Genomic DNA, 20,812 nt, shown 5'->3' on the forward strand with positions numbered 1-20,812 from the left:
GGCACATAAAAGACACCATTTCGAGCGTGGCCGTTTTCGTGCGGGTGACACGTAAAAGCACCCACTACACTCTCTGAGTGGTTGGCGTAAGGAAGGGCATCCAGCTGTAGAAACTCTGCCAAATTAGATTGGAGCCTGGTGTTGCCATCCGGTTTCACCAGTCCTCAGTCAAATCGTCCAACCCATGCTAGCATGGAAAGCGGACGTTAAACGATGATGATGATGATGATGATGACAGCGGTTATACATATTTATCAAGATGTCTACCTGAGGGTGGATACTCTGAGTTTCCTATCACACTACTACTACTACTACTACTACTACTACTACTACTACTACTCTGCTACTGCTGCTGCCACCACCACCTGAAATCGCAACACCCACCAGAGTCGGGATTCAATAGTAAGGTGAAATGAGACAATTAGTGGGCTCTGAACGAGAATACCTGTTCACATTGACATCTACTATCTAATGATAAGCCGTACTGATCGGACACCTTGGTGAACCAAGACAGTCAGAGAATTCTTAGGTATGAAACTTAACGAGATTGATCTGGTATATATATATATATATATATAGCTCTACTGATGACTAGGTGATCAAGTCATAAATGCAATAATAAGATAGTAGCCGATTTGAACCCAGGAGCCATCTACAGTTAGTACATCAACCTACTGAGACAATAATAATAAAGGAGTATATCTAATCAAGTTAGCAGGTCATTGACTTAAGTATCTAAAATATTTGTCTGAAAAGAAGGTCAGGGATTCTACAAGGCAAGAAGAATTCTTTCCACAACAGATAACAGATCAGTAACTTAGATATTTAGTGGAACTATTTACATATTAAAGCAGAGATGTGGTGCTAGTGGTGGTTATGGTAATATTGGTGATAAGGTGGAGTCAGTAGTGGTCACATTAGTGATGGTGTTGTTCATGGTAGTATTAGGGGGAGGGTGGTACTGGTGGTGGAGGCGATGGTAGTACTCATATTAGGGGTACTTTAATGATAGTGTTTGTCATGATGGTAGTATTGGTGTCAATGGCAGTGATGGTATTGGTGGTCACATGGTAATAACTACTGATGAGGCTAAGTTGTTTACTGTATGTGCATGAGTGTGTGTGTGTGTGAGAGAGAGAGAGAAAGAGCAACCACTAAAAAGATTCAGGAGTGAATTAAACCATCACACAACACCATAGCTTAGTTAAGATTAAGGACACATTACCATGTTCTGAAGCATGTAATGAATACTAATTACATGCACAAACACACAATATATATATATATATATATATATACACACACATACACACGCACACACACCACCCACACATTCTATTTTCCTGTTTGCATCACCAAACCTATATATATATATATATACACACACACACACATACACACACACACACACAAACACACACTCATACATACATATATACACATACACACATATATACAAGCATATCTCGGCTTAAGTCTTTCTCAATTATACGTCAATTTTCAAAAATAATATATGGAAAAAATAAAAATCAAGTTAAGTCATTTTACTCAACTTTACATCTGTCCGCCACAAATATCGGAATCGTAAAATCACAAAAAAATCATTAAACCCACATAAAATCATGTTACTGTACAATAGATAAGAATAAAAGCATATAAAATCATATTAAAATACATACAGTAAATGTTAAGATACACACCATAAAGTAGTGTAGCTTAGTGAATGAAATTGTATGTACATATTGGTAAATTTAAAATAATTTAGTTTGCTTTACAATCGTGAAATAATAATAATGACTGAATTTGTTTTTTTTAAACTTAAAAAAAGGATTTTATTTTGCCATGTCTTTGCAAAACACATTCATAAATAAAGTACAGAACTGGGAATGGTTATTATCGGTTTAGCCGAGGGACAAAGTAAATTTGGCCTGGCCTAGCCTAGCCCAGAGACAAGTTAATTCGACGTAAGTCGTTTTTTGACTAAAGTCGTCGTGTCTCTTGGAACCAATTAATGACGTAGGGTGAGGTATGCCTGTATACATATATATATATATATCCTGAGCGTCATACTAATACATCCTTTTGTTATTTACACCACCTGTCCTCGTCTGTTGTTGTTTTTTCGTACATTCTCCCATATATATATATATATATATATAGTTCAAAAAACAATAACAAAAAGACAAAAAAACAACAAAGTGAGGACGTGATATGGATAGTATTATTGGACGCTCAGGAAAGGAAAGAGAGAGTGTATGACGTTTCGGGCGTGGCCCTTCGTCGGAAAGATGGAAAGTTCGGAGAATGGAAGAACGGAGAAAGAGGAAAATGGTACCAATGCCCACGAGGTTACATTATGAAAAGACCGGAAGAGGAGGTGGTGGGGGAAAAGTTCTTTCTAAGACAGGAGAGTGATATATATATATATATATATGTGAGTAAATGGATCTTTGCCAGTTTTTTTTAACAATGTGCATCCCAGCTGATCGATCAGGTGGAATACACACTCATTGAATTAGCATGTAAGTGGTTGAATATTCCACACACACACACACATCCTTATTTTTTAATTGTTTGTCATTGAACTGTGGCCATACTGGGGCACTATCTTAATGGGTTGGGTGAAAATCAACTCCAGCATTTATTTTTCAAGCTTTGTTATACTTATCTCTTTTACTCAATCACTAAGCTATGAGGATGCAAACAAACCAACACTTGCTGTCAAGATGTGGTGGTGGGTGGAACAAACACACACACACACACACAATGCATTTCAGCATAATTTCTATCTACCAAATTCACTCACAAAGCATTGGTTGGCTAAGGCCATACTGGGGCACCTCCTTGAGGAATTTTTAGTTGAATTAACCCTAGTACTTCTTTTTTTTAAGCCTGCTACTTATTCTATTGGTCTGTTTTGCCGACCCACTAAGTTATGGGGACATAAACACACCAACACCAGTTGTCAAATGGTGTAGTAAGGGACAAATAGAGACACAAAAACACACACGCACACACATGATGGTCTTCTTTCAGTTTCTGCCTATCAAATCTTCTCACAAGGCGTTACCGAGCCCGAGGCTATAGTAGAAAAGAGGTGCCATGCTGTGGGACTGAACCCAGAACCATGTGGTTGGGAAGCAAGCTTCTTACCACTCAGTTATGCCTGTGCCTATAGAAGAAACTTGACCAAGGTGCTGTTCAGTGGGACACAACCTGAAACTATGTGGATGGAAAGCAAACTTCTTAATGACACAGACATACCAGCACCTATTTTGCACCTTAATGTAATAATTCTCACACAGAACTCACATGATAGTGTGTAACAAGGCTGGCCCTTTGGTTCACAAGTACAGTTAGTTCATTGGGTTTCCTCGAGATTTTTCGTCTGCACTATTTCACCAACAAGGTTTGTGCCAACCTACAGTTATGGAAAAAAGACACTGGTTCAAGATGCTCCTTAGTAGGAATGAACCTGGGATCTCATGACAGCAAAGTGAACTTCTTAAACCATCCAGCCACATACATATATTTAAAATTTCATTACACTTCACTGTGGAAACCAATCTGTCTTTTGTTGAGGAATGTCATGTTTGAAACTACTTCTTGTTGAGATAAGTCAAGATAATTGAGTCAACTTAACTTGCAGAAAATATCAATTCTATTTTTTGGTAGATACTCAACATCATTACTAGAATAACCATGAAATTTAACTTCGCAATTAAAAGGGACAAACATATGCATAATTATGCACATACAACATACATGTAAAACACTCACACACACATAATGATTCATATATAAATTTTAGATATGAAAATATAATGAACAAATAGAAAATGTATAAATTCATGTAACACATACACTCTTATACACAAATACAGATATTATATATACATACACACACACGCATATATATATATATATATATATATAATACATACACACACATATACATACACACACGCACAGAAAATTTAAACAAATTTATACTACAAAAATGATGAAAAACAAAGTGCCAGCAAAATAGATGAAAGTAGCTGTAAAAAAAAGATGATTAAAGGCAAATCATTAACGAAGTTAATTAAATACTCGTGGGAGACAAGATGAACACAACTATATCATAAAGCCGACTGTAGGTGAGGAATGAAATCGCTGGCGCTTGTGTTGCCACAGCAAAACAAAACAGACATTTTAGGAAAATCAGGAAATGTTGATTGAATGAGATGGCATTGATGGTGGTGCAGAATTTAGTGAGGGAATTATGCAGGCATATCAATCTTCTGCTATGTAATCACTTCAAATGTGCAAAGAAACTTTTGGTAATTAGAAAGAACATAAATATGATGACAATCCTGCCTCTTCCACCCCTCTCTCCCGCCTCTTGTTGTTGTTGTTTTAACATCTACTTTGCTATGCTTACATGGAATGGATGGAATTTGTTGAGACAGATTTTGGCGGCTGGATGCCTTTTCTGTCATCAACCCTCAATGGTTTCCCAAGTAAGATATTTCACCCCTGGGCAGATATGTTTTCACGGAAGACTGAAAACAAAGGACATGTGATAGTGACACTGATTTACAACTATCATGTGATGCCGAGGTAGGGAGACACTAGCACATGCATGTGCACATGTAAATATGCACACACTACAGAGACTGCCCCAAAAATGTATACAGACTTCAGGAAAGGAAAAATCTTTATAAATATTTGACTTGTATAAGTGCCTTTATAAATATAGATACCTCTTTCGATGTTTTATCAAACTGCGATAACACTGAGTAAATTGCAATAATACTGAATTAAAATATTTATAGAGATTTTTCCTTTCCTGAAGTGTGAATACATTTTTGGGGCAGACGCTGTATGTGTGTGTGTGTGTGTGTGTGTGTGTGTGTGTGTATACACACACACACACACATAAATATATGTACCACATGTTTTTTATAGATTCTGTCTACCAAATCCACTCACAAGGCTTTGGTTGGCTTGTGGCTATAGTAGAAGACACTTACAAAGGGTGCTATGCAGCGGGACTGAACCTGAAACTGTTGTTAGGGAGCAAGAGCAAACTTCTTAGCACACAGCCATGTCAACACCTACAATTTCTACTAAATGGTCCCACACTAACCACCATGTTCACTCTTCACTTCCCAGAATGTTGGTCTTTTGTAATCTCCTTGTAAATGTTTGATATAACAGCATCAATCTCACTGGGCTCAGAGGGCCTGTGTAGTCCAGTGCCCAACAAATGAGGGAGTGGCGGTGGGAATCCACAGTCCCTCACAAATTTCAAACTAATGAGGGAGCATTGCCTTAACAGTAAACCTGCTAAAAGTAGCAGCCAAATCTTCCTAAAAATCGCTCCCTGCTGTCTTAAAATGGATGTTGGATAATGTGATCCTGCGCTCTTTGCACAGAAGAAAAACACATGAAGGATTATAGATGGAAAGCCCTCAGGATAAACATCAACAACAACAGCCCCAAAGCTATCCAATTCTTCTGTTGGTCCCAGAAAAAAATGAAACTACTTATTTCTATTTTCCTCGAAATACTTGTGGCAAACCTTACGTTTATTGCCTGCCAACAATAATAAGCTAATTAATTCTACAGAATCCTTTTTCATTACAAGTCCATACCACCACACTGCATCTCCCAACTCCTCTCTCTATTTCTTTAACAATACCTATCATTAACAGCTATTTAAATTCCAGTCATAAGAATTTCTCTACATTGTTGCTATTCATGCCTTCAATGTAATCTATCTATCTATCTAAATAAATAAAATAAACTAAGTGTTAACTAGTGAAAGCAATAATACTTGGTATTGATGATGAAACAAAAGAATTCTTTAATGTGTGGCATGTGGTAATTCTTAATTGTGGACATCTAGAGTAGTGGTACTTAATTGGGGTCCACACAAGCAAAATAGTAAATTCGGCATCCAAAGTAGTATTTTAAGTGTCCAGGAAAACATTTTGGCTTTAGACATATTTATTGCAAGAAACAGCTAGGTTTCTTTCTGTAATGTTTTGCATGTTCCCTCAGTGAGTGTTATTGCAAACATATATAAAACAAAATAGGAATTTTTAATAAGTATCTATAAAACTAACTTTTACACATTATTTACATTCAACAGATATTTGTCCTCATCTTGTTTGTTGTTAACACAATGTTTCAGCTAATATACCCTCCAGCGTTCTTCAGGTGTTTTGGGGAAATTTCGAACCTGGGTTCTCATTCCTAAGGTACATAATGTAAATAATGCATATAATTCCTCATCTCTTAAATATAGAACTGTATTAACTTCTACACATTGAATAGCTATAGGGGTCCACCTGAATAAAATAGTAACCAAGGGGTCCATAAGTAAAAAAAATGGTTCAGAGTAAAAGTTTAATAGCCCTTTACACTTACATAGAACAATAATGACCCTATAGGATATGATACCCTACTTTACTCACTAACCTTTGACACACAACTTAGACACTCCACACAAGATCATGAAGTGTTAAACTCTTTAGCATTCAGAATTACTCATTTATTCAAATTGTTTTGAATTAATCATGCATTATTTGTAGCTTCAAGATTTTGATGGTGTAATAGTTTATTTTTAGAAAGGCATTGTAAGGTAGATCTAAGAGGCTGGATCTGGCCAGTTTGAATATAAAACAAGTAGAATATCGGGGCCGCATGTGGTTGGTTTAGATGCTAAAGGGTTAAAAAAAACATTCCTCAATGAGGATGTAAACAACTCTGTCACCTTCAACAACAGACAGACTAAATCACTAAACATATGAAAGAAACTGTCATGTATCTCATTCTTTCTCGTCATAAAGTAAAACTACTAAAGTTGCTACAAATGCTAGTCTTGAAAATCTCAGTTGATTTTTCATGGATACATGCATGTGCGCGCGCACACACACACACACACACACACACGCACACACGTGTGTGAACACACACACACACAAATATGTGTGTATACATATAACATTGCTACAACTGCATCTTAAAGACCAAGCTTCCTGTTTAAGGTTAGGAAATACCTGATCAATTGCTGACCTTATAAAAAAAAGCACAAGTAACAACCTACATTGACGCTTGCTCATAAATGTTGTACTGTATATACAAACATCATAGACTAAATACAAAGCCATCAAAATGACAGAATAATTCATTCACGAAAGCATACCCGATGGGTCATCAATGTATGGCTTTCTCTGATAGCCTCTTTTCTGCTACTACGATGACATTTGCTTCTCTGAATAAGCTAGCTTCATATCCTCTTCATCCATACCAATTCACCCCATCCCAACTGTATGTCCTCTTTCCATCTACTCTTACTTTGTTTCGCCTCTCAGACCCTGCGAGAATTTTTTTTCCTGCCCATACTTTTCCAGCAAATATTGGCCAATAGACATTCAAACTGAACTACACATCAACTACACCAGTATATCTGTTTGGGGAGGCATGCAAAGGTCATCACTACTAATAATTTCTTCTGAGACAAAGTTATCTCTTAATCTTCTATCTTTTACTTGTTTCAGTCATTAGACTGTGGCCATGCTGGGGCACTGCCTTGAAGAATTTTAGTCAAATAAATCAACCCCATTATATATTTTAATGGTCTCTTTTGCCAAATTACAAAGTAAACAAACCAACACCAGTTGTCAAGTGGTGGTGGGAGACAAACACAAATACACATAGATAGCCACCATGACCATACATACATACACACACACACACACACACATGAAGTGAAGGCACATGGCTCAGTGGTTAGAGTGCCTGGCTCACACTCATGAGGTATTGAGTTTGATTCCAAGACCAAGCTGCATGTTGTATTCTTGAGCAAGACATTGTATTTCACTTTGTTCCAGTTCACTTTGTTGTAGAAATGAGTTTCAACATCACTGGTGTCAAGCTGTATTGGCCTTTGCCTTTCCTTTAGATAACCTTGGTGGCATGGAGAGGGGAGGCTGGTATGCACGGGCAACTGCTGGTCATCTATAAACAGCTTTGCTTAGACTTGTGCCTCAGAGGGTAACTTTCTAGGTGCAATCCCATGGTCATTTATGATTGAAGTGGGGTCTTTACCTTCTTTTATATATATATAAACCATGCAGTTGGGAAGTAAACTTCTTACCACACAGCCAAGCCTGCATTTATGACTCCAATTGTACTAACTAATTATAACCATACTGAACTAACCACAATTGCAATAAACTGATCATTAAAATGACTTCTGATGATTTACTAAACAGACTATACTATTACGCAACTGATCACATGTTTGTTAACCAGACCAAACTGTGATACACCAATGACAAAATTAAGAAATGGATCACAACTGAAGTAGAATGACTAAGTCTTAACTACCTACAACTATATTACAATATCTGCAACTTTACTCTCAACTGAGTAAGATTGTAAAAGCAAAAGATTTCTATGAAAATAATTTTTTTTTTTAATTACATGAATCTATTCTAACTCTTTAGTATTTAAACCAGCCATATCAAGCCCAAATATTTTTTCCTGGTTTATGTCCAAACTTGTTGGATCCAGCCTTTCATACCTACCTACAATGTCATTCTGTAAAATAAAAATCGCAAAGCTATGAGATAATGTATGACTAATTCAAAACAATATGAATAAATAAGCATTACATTTGACAGAATAATCGGAAGGCTAGATGGTTAAATAATAATTAGATTTTATGAATCATCTAATTTAATTGTCTGAATTTTGGATATGATATTCTCCCTAACAAGATTATCATGGAGAAGGTCATTTAAAAGCTGAAGTAACCATGCTGTACTTTTCTGGATGAGAATTCTGGAAATATAGTGCTGGTGCCATGTAATATGGTGATGGTACCCACATAAAAAAGCACCCAGTACACTCTGTAAACTGGTTGGTGTTAGGAAGGGTGTCCAGCCGTATAAACTAAGCTAAAACAGACTATGTAACCTGGTGCAGCCCCTGGTCTGGTCAGTTCCTGTCAAGCTGTTCATACCATGCCAGCACAGAAAACAGACGTTAAATGTTATGATGATAATGATGATAGTGAATAATGAAGACAGCACATCATTTGCAGTTATATCCAATCTGGGTGTATATCCACCACATCTACCTATTTCTCTTTTTACTGGGAAGAAAGTATATCCTTCTCCATATGCCATTTATAAAAAAAAAAAGCGCAATCGCCACCCTCGTCGTCATCATCATCATCATGTTCACTCTTCCATGCTTTCATGGGTCAAACAGAATTTGTTGAGGTAGATTTTCTATGGGGCATGATGCTCTTCTTGCCACCAATTTATTTATTTCCAAACAAAGTTATATTTCTTCACAGCTAGACATGTTTTCCATGGAAGTTTGGAAATGGGTGACACCGCCACTTGCAAGATAGTGATGCTTATGTACAACCATTACATGATGCTAAGACAAGGGTACAAACAAACACATACACACACACACTTCCACACATACATACACACATTGGACTTCCTTCAGTTTCCATCTATCAAATCACTCACAAGGCACTATAATAGAAGACACTTGCCCAAGATGCCATACTATGGGACAGAACCTGAGACCACATGGTTGGGAAGTAAGCTTCTTAACTACGGGCCATATAATTTAGATATTCACTTTAACCATCTGAAGGGTAGTTTATGGGAGCTTTAGAAGAATGTAATAATAGGAAGGAATGATAGGGACCAAGTATTAAGTATAGGATCTGGAAAAAATGAAACATGGTAGAGATGAAGAGAGGGAAACCAGACTTAGGTAGCATTAGTAGAGAGCATAGTTAGAGTGAAGAGGAAGAACAAAGGCTGTGGTTCTCTGGCAGTAACATTAGCAGGAGAACAAAGAAGAAAAGGCAAACATGTGAATCAGCAATTGTGGTGTGTTGGTGAGTGAATCATTACCAACCAAACAGATAGTGTTGTTTAGGATGCAGTCTAGACTGTTTGTGTGTGGCGGCAGCAACAGTTGCCCCAGATATGTGAGCAGGTAAGCTTTGTAGAAGGTCAGTAACTGATGAAAGTAGAAGTATAATGTCCTGGGCTCTGAAAAGGAAGCCCTTTTTTCAAATTTCAAAACAAAATTTCTTTTTATTGATGCAGTTTTTGATTAACATAAGAGATCATTGTAGATTGTAGTGATTACTGTTTTGTAAATGACTTTGAGGGCTTTATTCTTTTATTTGTTTCAGTCATTTGACTGTGGCCATGCTGGAGCACCACCTTTAGCCAAACAAATTAACCCCAGGACTTATTCTTTGTAAGCCCAGTACTTATTCTATCAGTTTTTTTTTTTACTGAACTGCTAAGTTACGGGGGACACGTAAAAACACCAGCAAGAGTTGTCAAGCGATGGTGGGAGGGCAGACACAGAAACACATACACACACACATATATATATATATACAACAAGTTTCTTTCAGTTTCTATCTACCAAATCCACTCACAAGGCTTTGGTTGGCTGGAGGCTATAGTAGGAGACACTTCGGAACCAAGTGGTTGGTAAGCAAGCTACTTACTACACAGCCACTCCTGCATCTATACAACCACTCCTGCATCTATACAACCACTCCTTTTAGTTTATCTCTTGTCTTTCACTTGATTCAGTCGTTTGACTGTGGTCATGCTGGGGCACCACCTTGAAGTGTTTTAGTCAAACAAATCGACCCCAGGACACATTTTTTTAAGGCCTGATACTTATCCCAATGGTCTCTTTTTGCTGAACCGCTAGGTTACAGGGATATAAACATACCAGCACCAGCAGTCAAACGGTGGTGGTGGTGGTAGGACAACACAGACATAAAGACACACACACAACAGGCTTCTTTTATTAAAGTTTATAATAATGATGACAAAGATGGTGGTGCTGCTGCTGCTGCTGCTCCTCTTGATGATGATGATGATGATGACGATAACAAAAGCAACAATTAGAAAAAAAAAAAAATTTTTTGTTTTGTTTACTGTTTTGCTTTCATTTTTCCTATGCTAGCATGGATTACATGATGTATTTGTTAGGGTAATTGCTTTTACAGCTGGAATGATTCCTTTGCTATTGCTAACTGCTCAACTATGAAAGGAGGAGTGAAGTGGCTCACTTTAGGGTATAACATAAACAGCTGCAGTAAAGCTCTAAACTCATGCCTGTGCCAGAATGGCTGATCACATGCTTCAGACATCACAACAGTCAATAGGTTTAGTGGAATAAATAATGACTAGGATCTTTTATCTCTTATCTTTTACTCATTTCAGTCATTAGACTGTGGCCATGCTGGGGCAACACCTTCAAGAATGAATCAATGAATCAACCTCAGTGCTTTTTTTTGTTAAGGTTGGCACTTATTCCAATGGTCTCTTTTTTGCCAAACTGCTAAGTTATGGGGACATAAACACATCAACACAAACACACACACGATGGGCTTCTTTCAGTTTCTGTCTACCAAATCCACTCACAAGGCTTTGGTTGACCTGAAGCTATAGTAGAAGACACTTGCCTAAGGTGCCATGCAGCAGGACTGAACTTGGAACCATGGAGTTGGGAAGCAAGCTTCTTACCACACAGCTATGACAATTATGATATATAAAATAATCTTTCATCTTTTACTTGCTTCATTCATTGGACTGTGGCCATGCTGGGGCACCTTAGTTGAAAAAATTGATGCCAGTACTTATTTTTCCTAAGTAAGGTATTTATCTTATCAGTGTCATAGGGGTGGGCACAGATACAAACATGAAGACATACACATACACACACAAGAGGTCTTTCCCTTTTTGCCCACCAAATCCCCTCACAAGGCCTTGGTTGGTCCAGGGCTATCTTAGAAGGCACTTGCCCAAGGTGCCATGCAATTGAACTGAGCCGAAAACCATGTGGTTGGGAATCAAACTTCTTAGCACACAGCCATATCTGATATATAAAATAATTACAACAAATATTATGTATTGCTGATGTTTAATTTTAAAATATGGTATTCATAGGATGAACTTCAAAAATGATAAAAATTTGATTCCATGAATCTTACCTTAGACACCGGGTGGACATAGGCTGTGTATCACCAAGACCAGCCAACAAATATTCTACATCATCCATAAATTCTTGCGTCTCACCAGATTCTTGAACTTCATGAGCCTCTTTTACATTCCGTACAACCGTGAATAGCTGGAGGAAACAGAATGAGGTAAGAACAAAATAAGGATTCCTCTTGGTTAAACCAGAAAAAAAAAAAATAAAGTTTTTAAAACTGTAAAAAGTAAAGACCTCTTTCAATCATGAATGACCTTGGGATTGCACCTAGAAAGTCACCCTCTGTGGCACAGGTCTGAGCAAGGTTGTTTATGGAAGGCCAGCAGTTGCCCATGCATACCAGCCACCCCTCTCCATGCCACCGATGTTATCCAAGGGAAAGGCAAAGGCTGATGCAGCTTGGTACCAAAGATGTCGCAACTCATTCTTACAACTGAGTGAACCGGAGCACCGTGAAATAAAGTATCTTGTTCAAGAACACAACACATAGCCCTGTCTGGGAATCAAATTCACTACCTCATGATTGCAAGCCCAATGCTCTAACCACTGAGCCATGCAGGTAAAACATAATAAAAACCATTTCGCTACTATATTTCTGTTGAAAATATACTGCCATTATTTCTGTGGATCTGAATATTAATCAAGAATTTAGTAAAATAACTTTTGTCATTATTAAGCTGGTGTCAGGAACATGAATTTACATCAAGTTTTTTGATAGACAGTCTTAATTTAAATCACTTTAAAATAGGGTAGTCTCAGATGGGTTGGTATCAAGAAATAAAACAAAGTTAAATTGGTAGAACAGAAGAAAGAATTGCATATTAGTTTAATCCACTCTTTAAGATAAGACTATTATTAAAAGACACTGAAGTTTGACAACTGAGCTGCCTTGTTAGGTGGAATAATCCTTTCTACTAAAGGCCTGAAATTTGGGGGGAGGGGACTAGTCAATTACAATGTTTTACAAGGTACTTAATTTATCGACCCTGAAAGGATGAGAGGCAAAGTGAACTTTGGTGGAATTTGAACTCAGAACATGGCGGCATTTTGTCCAGCATGCTAGTGATTCTGCCAGCTCACCACATTAAGTGGAATAATAACAAGAAATGTTAAATGAGAAATTTCAATGAAATGATGTTACAATGTTAGGAAGGATAAAGCAAGCTGTGTGTGTGTATGTAGGTGTGATTGCATGTGTAGGAGTGTGCATGTATGTGTGAGTGTGCTGTTGATAATGTTTAGCTCGAGGGCAGCCATGACTGAGTACACCCATGATCAAAGGTGTTACAATTTGCGAGCATTTGTCTTTTTGTACATTGTATATTATATGTATGTATGTCCAAAACATCATTGTTTATTCAGAAGGTGGTATAGGGTTTTAGGATGATTTGACTTCTACTTTTTAACAGGTCAAGCAATGACATAACGGAGCCTTAGTTGGAAGTGTTTTCATCGTTTATCTTTTACTTGTTTGAGCCATTAGACTGCGAACATACTGGGATGCCACCTTGAAGAATTTTAGTCAAATGAATTGACCCCAATACTTACTTTTTTTTAAAGCCTGGTACTTATTCTATCATTCTCTTTTATCAAACTGCTAAGTTACATGGATGTAAACACACCAACACCAGTTGTGAAGTGGTGGTGACACACACACACACACACACACAAAGGGTTTCTTTCAAATTTCTACCAAATCCATTCACAGGGCTTTGGTCAGCTCGAGGCTTTGTAGAAACACTTGCCCAAGATGCCACACAGTGGGGCTGAACCCAAAAGCAAACTTCTTACCACACAGCCACACATACACCTTATGTATACATACACGCAAAGAATCTCGCATTAATCATAAAAAAGGCAAATTAAAATAAGAAAAACAACATACCTCTTTATGTTCTTTACTGACTTTCAAGGAGGTAAATGCTTCATCACCAACACGGCATGGCCAGTGCACTTTCCGAGTAAGTTTAGGTATGACCACATTAGCAGGGACCTCTGTGCCAGATTTGGAAACAGTTTTATCTGTAGATGTTTTGGCAGTGCTGCTCTGGGAACTGCTGTTGTTTGATGGAGCAGAAGTTGGTTTACCAGACCGTGCAGAACTTGGTCCTTCATCACCCTGTAAGTAAACAACATTTTCTGTTAAATGAGAGAGAAATAAAACAGGCAACAATACAAAAATAATTGTTCAGTCTCAAACTAACCCCGATCCAGCACACCTATTTCAAAAGGCTCCATTCATAACAATCTCCCCTTTTATTCAAACAGTGTATTAAAGACTGCAATGTCTCAATATATCTTTCTTTCTTTTAAAGATGGTAAGGCAAAATTTAATAAAAGAGGTGACATCTATTTCTAGCAGGTCCAGCAACTGTATAGACCATTTTGGAGAAGCACCCGCGTGATACATGGCTCAGCATTAGGCAAGTTGCACTACTAAAAAAAAAATGAAGGTAATTTTGCATTAGACATGATATTCAGAAAGTGCCACAGGCTATAGTTTGCCCATGGCTGGTGTAAGAGCATCCTGGTTAACCCTTGCAACATGCAGTTGTTGTCATGTCATAAGAATTGTTGGCTAGGATAACACTAAAGAGACAGAGTGGGTGAGAAGAGCAGGACAGATAGTTTCTGCTATGATGTTGTGATTGGAAACATAATTGTTATAAAGAGAAATCTAACTCAGAGTGAGTGGCATCACATAGACACTGATGTTTGGCAGGTAACCAAAGATAAAGACTTGAAATATTAGGAATCAAACTTTGGAAACAGATGTTAAATGATGATGATGATGATGATGATATCACACACACACACACGATAAAAAACTGATGTCACATGCTTAATGTATGTGTTTTGTTTATATGCTTGTTAGCTGCAGGATTTTATCCAGTGAAATGTCTCTTTAAGACAGCCAGTGTTAAAAGGACTTTTCCCTGGAAGATATCCTACAGTTAATAAGTGTATAAATGAAACAAACATTAAGTAATGTGACATTGGTGAATTTTACATTATTGGAATTGCTTTTAATTTAAAATATATAATATATACTTTATTTGTGGGTAAACCAGCATGCCATTGGTTTCATGCTAGGAGAGGTATATCTCTGAACAATCTTCAAGCCTAAGGCATGGGACATTGGTGTTCATCTCCATCTTGGATGATGTGTGTGTATATATATATATATATATATACGCATACACACACTCAAATAATGTATGTATATGTGCGTATATATAACAAAGTGCAATAGCTTTCAAATAATCAAGATAAAATAATCTACTTAAAAACAACAAGAATCCTATGTAAATTTTGTAAAAATACCTCATCAGCTAAAATACGCAAGCATATATTTTTAAGTTCACATGTTTTCTTCTCTATATTGCTGCCAAATCAATTATGTTCACAATCCAAAGGAAAAAAGAGAATTATTTTACATTAAATCAGCTATGAAAATTTAAATTAGAATAGGAAATAGTCCAAAAATTGTTAAACTTAATAGTGAATATCTGTTGCCATGGAAATTGATTCCTAGCTGTGGCTTTCATACATAAAATGCATTGACGTCTAAGCTTCAAGTTTAGATAGATGGGTTAAGATAGTAGTACTTCCAGAAACTTATCTGAAACAGTGAGAAAGATGTAACTAGTGTAAAGTGAAGCCAGACAAAACTTGGCAATCAGATAAACATTTAAATTGAAACTAGTATTTTATTCAAAGTAGAAGAGTGCAAAAGATCTTTTATGTTTTCACCAATGATGTAGAAGCCAGGTAAGGTGATAATGATATGAGATGTTGATAGAAAATTAGTAAAGACTCCAAATACTAAGAATTACATATAACCCTTCTAGAATATTCGTTATACAGATGGAACATAGTGATGCACAAATATACTTAAATATTCACTTGCACCAAATTTCGTCCACAGAAAGACACAATACTTGTGAATAAAAACATTGCTTCATTTCAATTATGAATTATCCCATTAGCATTTAAACAGACCATATCCAGCCCAAATATTCCACCTGATTTATGTTCAAACTGGCCAGATCCAGCCTTTCACGTTTGCCCTAAAATATAAAGAATCATACCATCAAAATCTCAAAGCTCCAAGATAATGTATGATTAATTCAAAACAAGGTGAATATATAAGCATGATATTTGACAGAATAATCTGAATGCTAAAGAGTTGTACCAATCCTGTCTAGGCTCCTAATCTCTCTGTAACAGAGCTTACTCATACAATGAAGCTAAAATAATTAGAATAAAAGATCAACTAGATATTTTACTGCAGTCAACTTCAACTACTGAAGTCCCTGCTACAACATGTATGATAAGCTAAATATATTCAAGTACATCTAAAACACTAAAACCACTATCTCTTTCATTTGATCCACAAATATTGTCTTGAAATGTATGACCTCAACTGTATGAACTATATCCATCATGTTCAGACCAAATCCACTTTCTTCATTCTTACTGTAAACACAACTAGACCCCGATACCATATAGCAATGTGCAACTTCATGAATACTCAAGAAGTGCATTACTATCCAACCAAAAGTATAAGTTTTGCTTATTTACACAACCACAACCAGATGGAAATAAGGTTCATCACTCATAAGGAAAATCACATCATCTGATCACAATGGTTTTTTTCCAGTTTTCGCCTACCAAATCCATTCACTCCACTCACAAGGTTTTGGTTGGCCTGAAACTACAGTAGAAGGCAGTTGCCCAAGGTGTCATGCAGTGGGACTGAACCCAGAACCATGTGGTTGGGAAGCAAACTACTTATTACACAGCCATGTCTGCACACTTTACACACAAACACACACACTGGAGGCAAATCCTAAAACGATCTTCAGTTCTGTTAAGTGTAACAACAGAAAGACAGAGAGGGTTAGCTACAAGTGCTAAAATTAGTCACCCACTATCACAGTTCATCAGCATCTATCAGTATCTGGACCATAAATCAATGAGATACATTCAGAAATAACTGAATAATGCAGCGGTAGTTTACAATAAATCAATTCATATAGCTGAAATATACTGAACCGATAATCAATATATCACATTACAAGGTATTCAGTTATTAATTCTTCAGATGATTTTTGATCAGTTTAAGAATTCGCCTCAGAAGTCTATGTAATTGCCTTTTAATGTTGCTGCACTCTGACCGAGTCAATTTTTCATCAGAGGTGTTCCAGTTATGACCATCACATTTGATGGGCTGCATTATCCGAAATGACTGTCATTTTTGAAGAAAGGTAAAGTATAGTTTAAGTAGAATTTCACAGCTATTTGTAGCAAGTTGAGTCACCATGTAGAGCACCTTTGTTGGTTTTTTGTCCAATGTGTCTGTCTTGAGGATTTGGCTATTATTTCCAGCAGACTGAGTGACTAAACAACTGCCACCACATTTAACCTTTTAGCATTCAGATTACTTAGTCAAATGTAATGCCTATTTATTCCCATTCGTTAAAGTTTAATCTTATATTTTATTATAGCTTTGAAATTTGTAATTTTTGTTTTTGTTTATCAGGAATCACACTGTTAATGTATCATTTAAAAAAAAAAAGACATAAAATATGATTTGAGATTTGACTGCTATTTCTAGAAGGGTGAATAGTCACAGACAAGCTCTAATTGTTTTCATTTGCACCTTGTTTACACACATATCTAATTATATCTCATGCTTCTATTTTGAAGTTGTCACATAACATCCCCACCACCCATCTCCATGTGCACACACCACCACCACTGCCACCACCACCCATCCCCATGTGCACACACACCACCACCCATCTCCATGTGCGCACACACACACAAACACGTGCTCACACACACACACATGCACACAAACACACATACAGTATAATTGTTGAAGCGCGAAGTGGAATGTTTGGTAAGGAATATTATTGATCTTTTGAGCTATATTTATAGTGAACAATTGAAATTTTCTTATTATTTATCATATAACATAACTATTTTCTCTCTTCTCAGCAGATACATCAACAACGAAGCTGAATGTCTTTCTTTGTCGACTCTACTTCTAGTTTTTCATTGCAGATTTCTTTGAATACTCTATTAATATTCTGATGGATTCCACATCAGTATTGACAAGTATTCCAGTTGTGTTGTTCAATCAATGGAACTACATATGCTTGCATTGTACAGTAAGCAGCTGAATATTGTTTACAAGGCTGACCCTTTGAATCATGGAAGCAGCCCATTTGACGGACTTCTTCACAAGTATCTGTCTACTCAGAAAGTGACATATAGTGGAATTGAACTGTGGTCCTTATGGCTACAATGTGAACTTCTTGACCATTTGGCTATGCATTGTTGTGCATAGCCACTTGTATGAGAAATAGTGTGGGGGCAGGGGTGGGGGAATAGGAATACTCATCCACATACAAAATAAAAATGCCACTGGTGAAGTTTTATGGGGGGGGGGGGATTTAGATATCTACAATGGGCTACTTTCGGTTTCCATCTACCAAATCTATTCACAAGGTTTTGGTTAGCTTGAGGCTATAGTAGATGCCCAAGGTTCAACACAATGGGACTAAACCCATGGTAGCTGGGAAGTGCATATTTGTTCAGGCTATGTGTAGTTTTCTATTCTTTTCTACTCTAAGCACAAGGCCCGAAATTTTTGGGGGAGGGAGCCAGTCGATTAGATTGACCCCAGTATGCAACTGGTACTTAATTTATCGACCCCAAAAGGATGAAAGGCAAAGTTGACCTCAGCGGAATTTGAACTCAGAACATAAAGACAGACGAAATACTGCTAAGCATTTCACCCAACATGCTAATGTTTCTGCCAGCTCACTGCCTTGGTGTAGTTCTCTGGTAGAGCCATTTTAACTTTGACATAAGCACAATGGAAGGAAGTTGAGATAGAAAAGCTATTAAGTAGTCGTATGCTGTCAACTTAATGAGACAATCCCCTGAAGGGAATAATACTACTGTTGGTTAGACCTAGGAAGCTGCACCGCTTCCTAGGTCTAACCAACAGTAGTATTATTCCCTTCAGGGGACTGTCACATTAAGTTGACAGCATACAACTACTTCATCGTATCACTACTGCATAAATCTCTGAGAGATTTTGAAATGTATTATTTCTAGAAAAGCTATTATTTTAAATAATGTATGTGCACATATTTACACACACACACACACACACACACACATATATATATATATATATATATATATATATATGAGAAAAAAAACCCAAAACGGACAAGTTTTCAAAAAGTATTATTAGTTTCTCGCTTGTCTAGAGAAAGGAAGAGCAGCTTTGATGTTTCAGACAGAGTCCCTCATCAGAAAAAAGAGGGCAAGAAAAAGGTCAATTGTGGTGGAAAGAATGGAAGAAGAGAGAAAATGGGCTTAGGGGTTGGGTGGGAATGTGGTTCTATGGGGAGGAACTAAGAAGTAGGGGAAGATGTAGGGAGTTGCGTGAATATAAAGGAGAGTATCTGTGACAGGTGATGGGAGAAGTGGTATGGGGTACAGGTGGTTGACTGGGGGTGAGTGGAGTTGAGTGGAATGTGAATGTGGAAAAGGTGAGGGGAAATAGAGAAAGCAGAAAAAAGGAAAGAAAAAGAGGGTAAACAACAGATAAAACAGTGTAGTAGAGGAGACAAAGAAATTAAAGCAAATACAGGTATGGAGGGAAAGTTAAAAAGTGGGTAAAGGTGGAAAAATAAATGAAAAGTTAGGTGAAAAAAAAGCTGTATGTGAAAGATTATGTAAAGAGTCAGAGAGGAAAGGGGATGAGAAGGGTTAAGAAGGCGGCGAGCTGGCAGAAACGTTAGCACGCCGGGCGAAATGCTTAGCGGTATTTCGTCTGCCGTAACGTTCTGAGTTCAAATTCCGCCGAGGTCAACTTTGCCTTTCATCCTTTCGGGGTCGATAAATTAAGTACCAGTTACGCACTGGGGTCGATGTAATCGACTTAATCCCTTTGTCTGTCCTTGTTTGTCCCCTCTATGTTTAGCCCTTTGTGGGCAATAAAGAAATAAGAAGTATTTATGGAAGGCATGTGAATATTGAAAAGACAGGGGGAAAAAGTGAGAGGAGGGATTATAAAAAAGGATAAAAAAAAAAAGAATGTAAAAGAAGGATGTTATAAAGACTGTAAAGATAAAGGTATACAGTAATGCCTCGGTGAGTTAATTTGTTCCTAGAGACTGCTCGTAAAGTGAAAACTCATAAAGCAGAGCAATAATTCCGCACAGTAGCAATGTTATAAATCATAATTCATTCCCAGAAAAATATTTTACCAATAAAATTTATAATACTCATAAATAAATGACAATAAAAGAATAGTAGAATGTAAATAATGATGACAATGATAAATGTATGGAAGCCCAAGACTAAGTAAAATCAGCTTGGTATGGTAACTGAAAATAATATGTTGTTTCCTATCAATTGAGTTATCAGATCTAAGTTCAGGGAATTCCCCAGCCCTAAAATGTTAACCAAAAATAAGGAGGGATAAAAAGAGGAAATAAAGTAATAACAGTAATAACTAAAAAGTCAATAGCATTAAAAAGTATATAAAAGTATTTTATCTCTTATTTTGTATCAGTCATTTGAAGGGATGGTTTTTTAGTTGAATAAATCAACCCTAGGGGTTAATTTTTTTTAAAGCCTAGTACTTATTCTATCAGTCACTTTTGCTGAACCGTTAGGTTACAGGGTCATAAACATGCCAACACCAGTTGCCAAGCAGTGACGGGAG

General features: G+C 37.0%; 1 protein-coding gene across 1 annotated transcript in view; it reads right to left on the reverse strand.

Annotated features, from left to right (window-relative positions):
* LOC106877404 (wings apart-like protein homolog) overlaps positions 1-20,812 on the reverse strand; it is a 217,791-nt gene that overhangs the window by 85,448 nt on the left and 111,531 nt on the right. Inside the window, exons 4-5 of the mRNA XM_052966771.1 lie at positions 13,940-14,173; positions 12,053-12,189 (exon numbers count right to left, since the gene is read on the reverse strand). Of these exons, the coding sequence (XP_052822731.1) occupies positions 12,053-12,189; positions 13,940-14,173 (371 nt within the window). The remainder of the gene's footprint in view (positions 1-12,052; positions 12,190-13,939; positions 14,174-20,812) is intronic.

Source organism: Octopus bimaculoides, chromosome 3 (genome assembly GCF_001194135.2).
Source record: "Octopus bimaculoides isolate UCB-OBI-ISO-001 chromosome 3, ASM119413v2, whole genome shotgun sequence".
Classification (NCBI taxonomy): domain Eukaryota; kingdom Metazoa; phylum Mollusca; class Cephalopoda; order Octopoda; family Octopodidae; genus Octopus; species Octopus bimaculoides.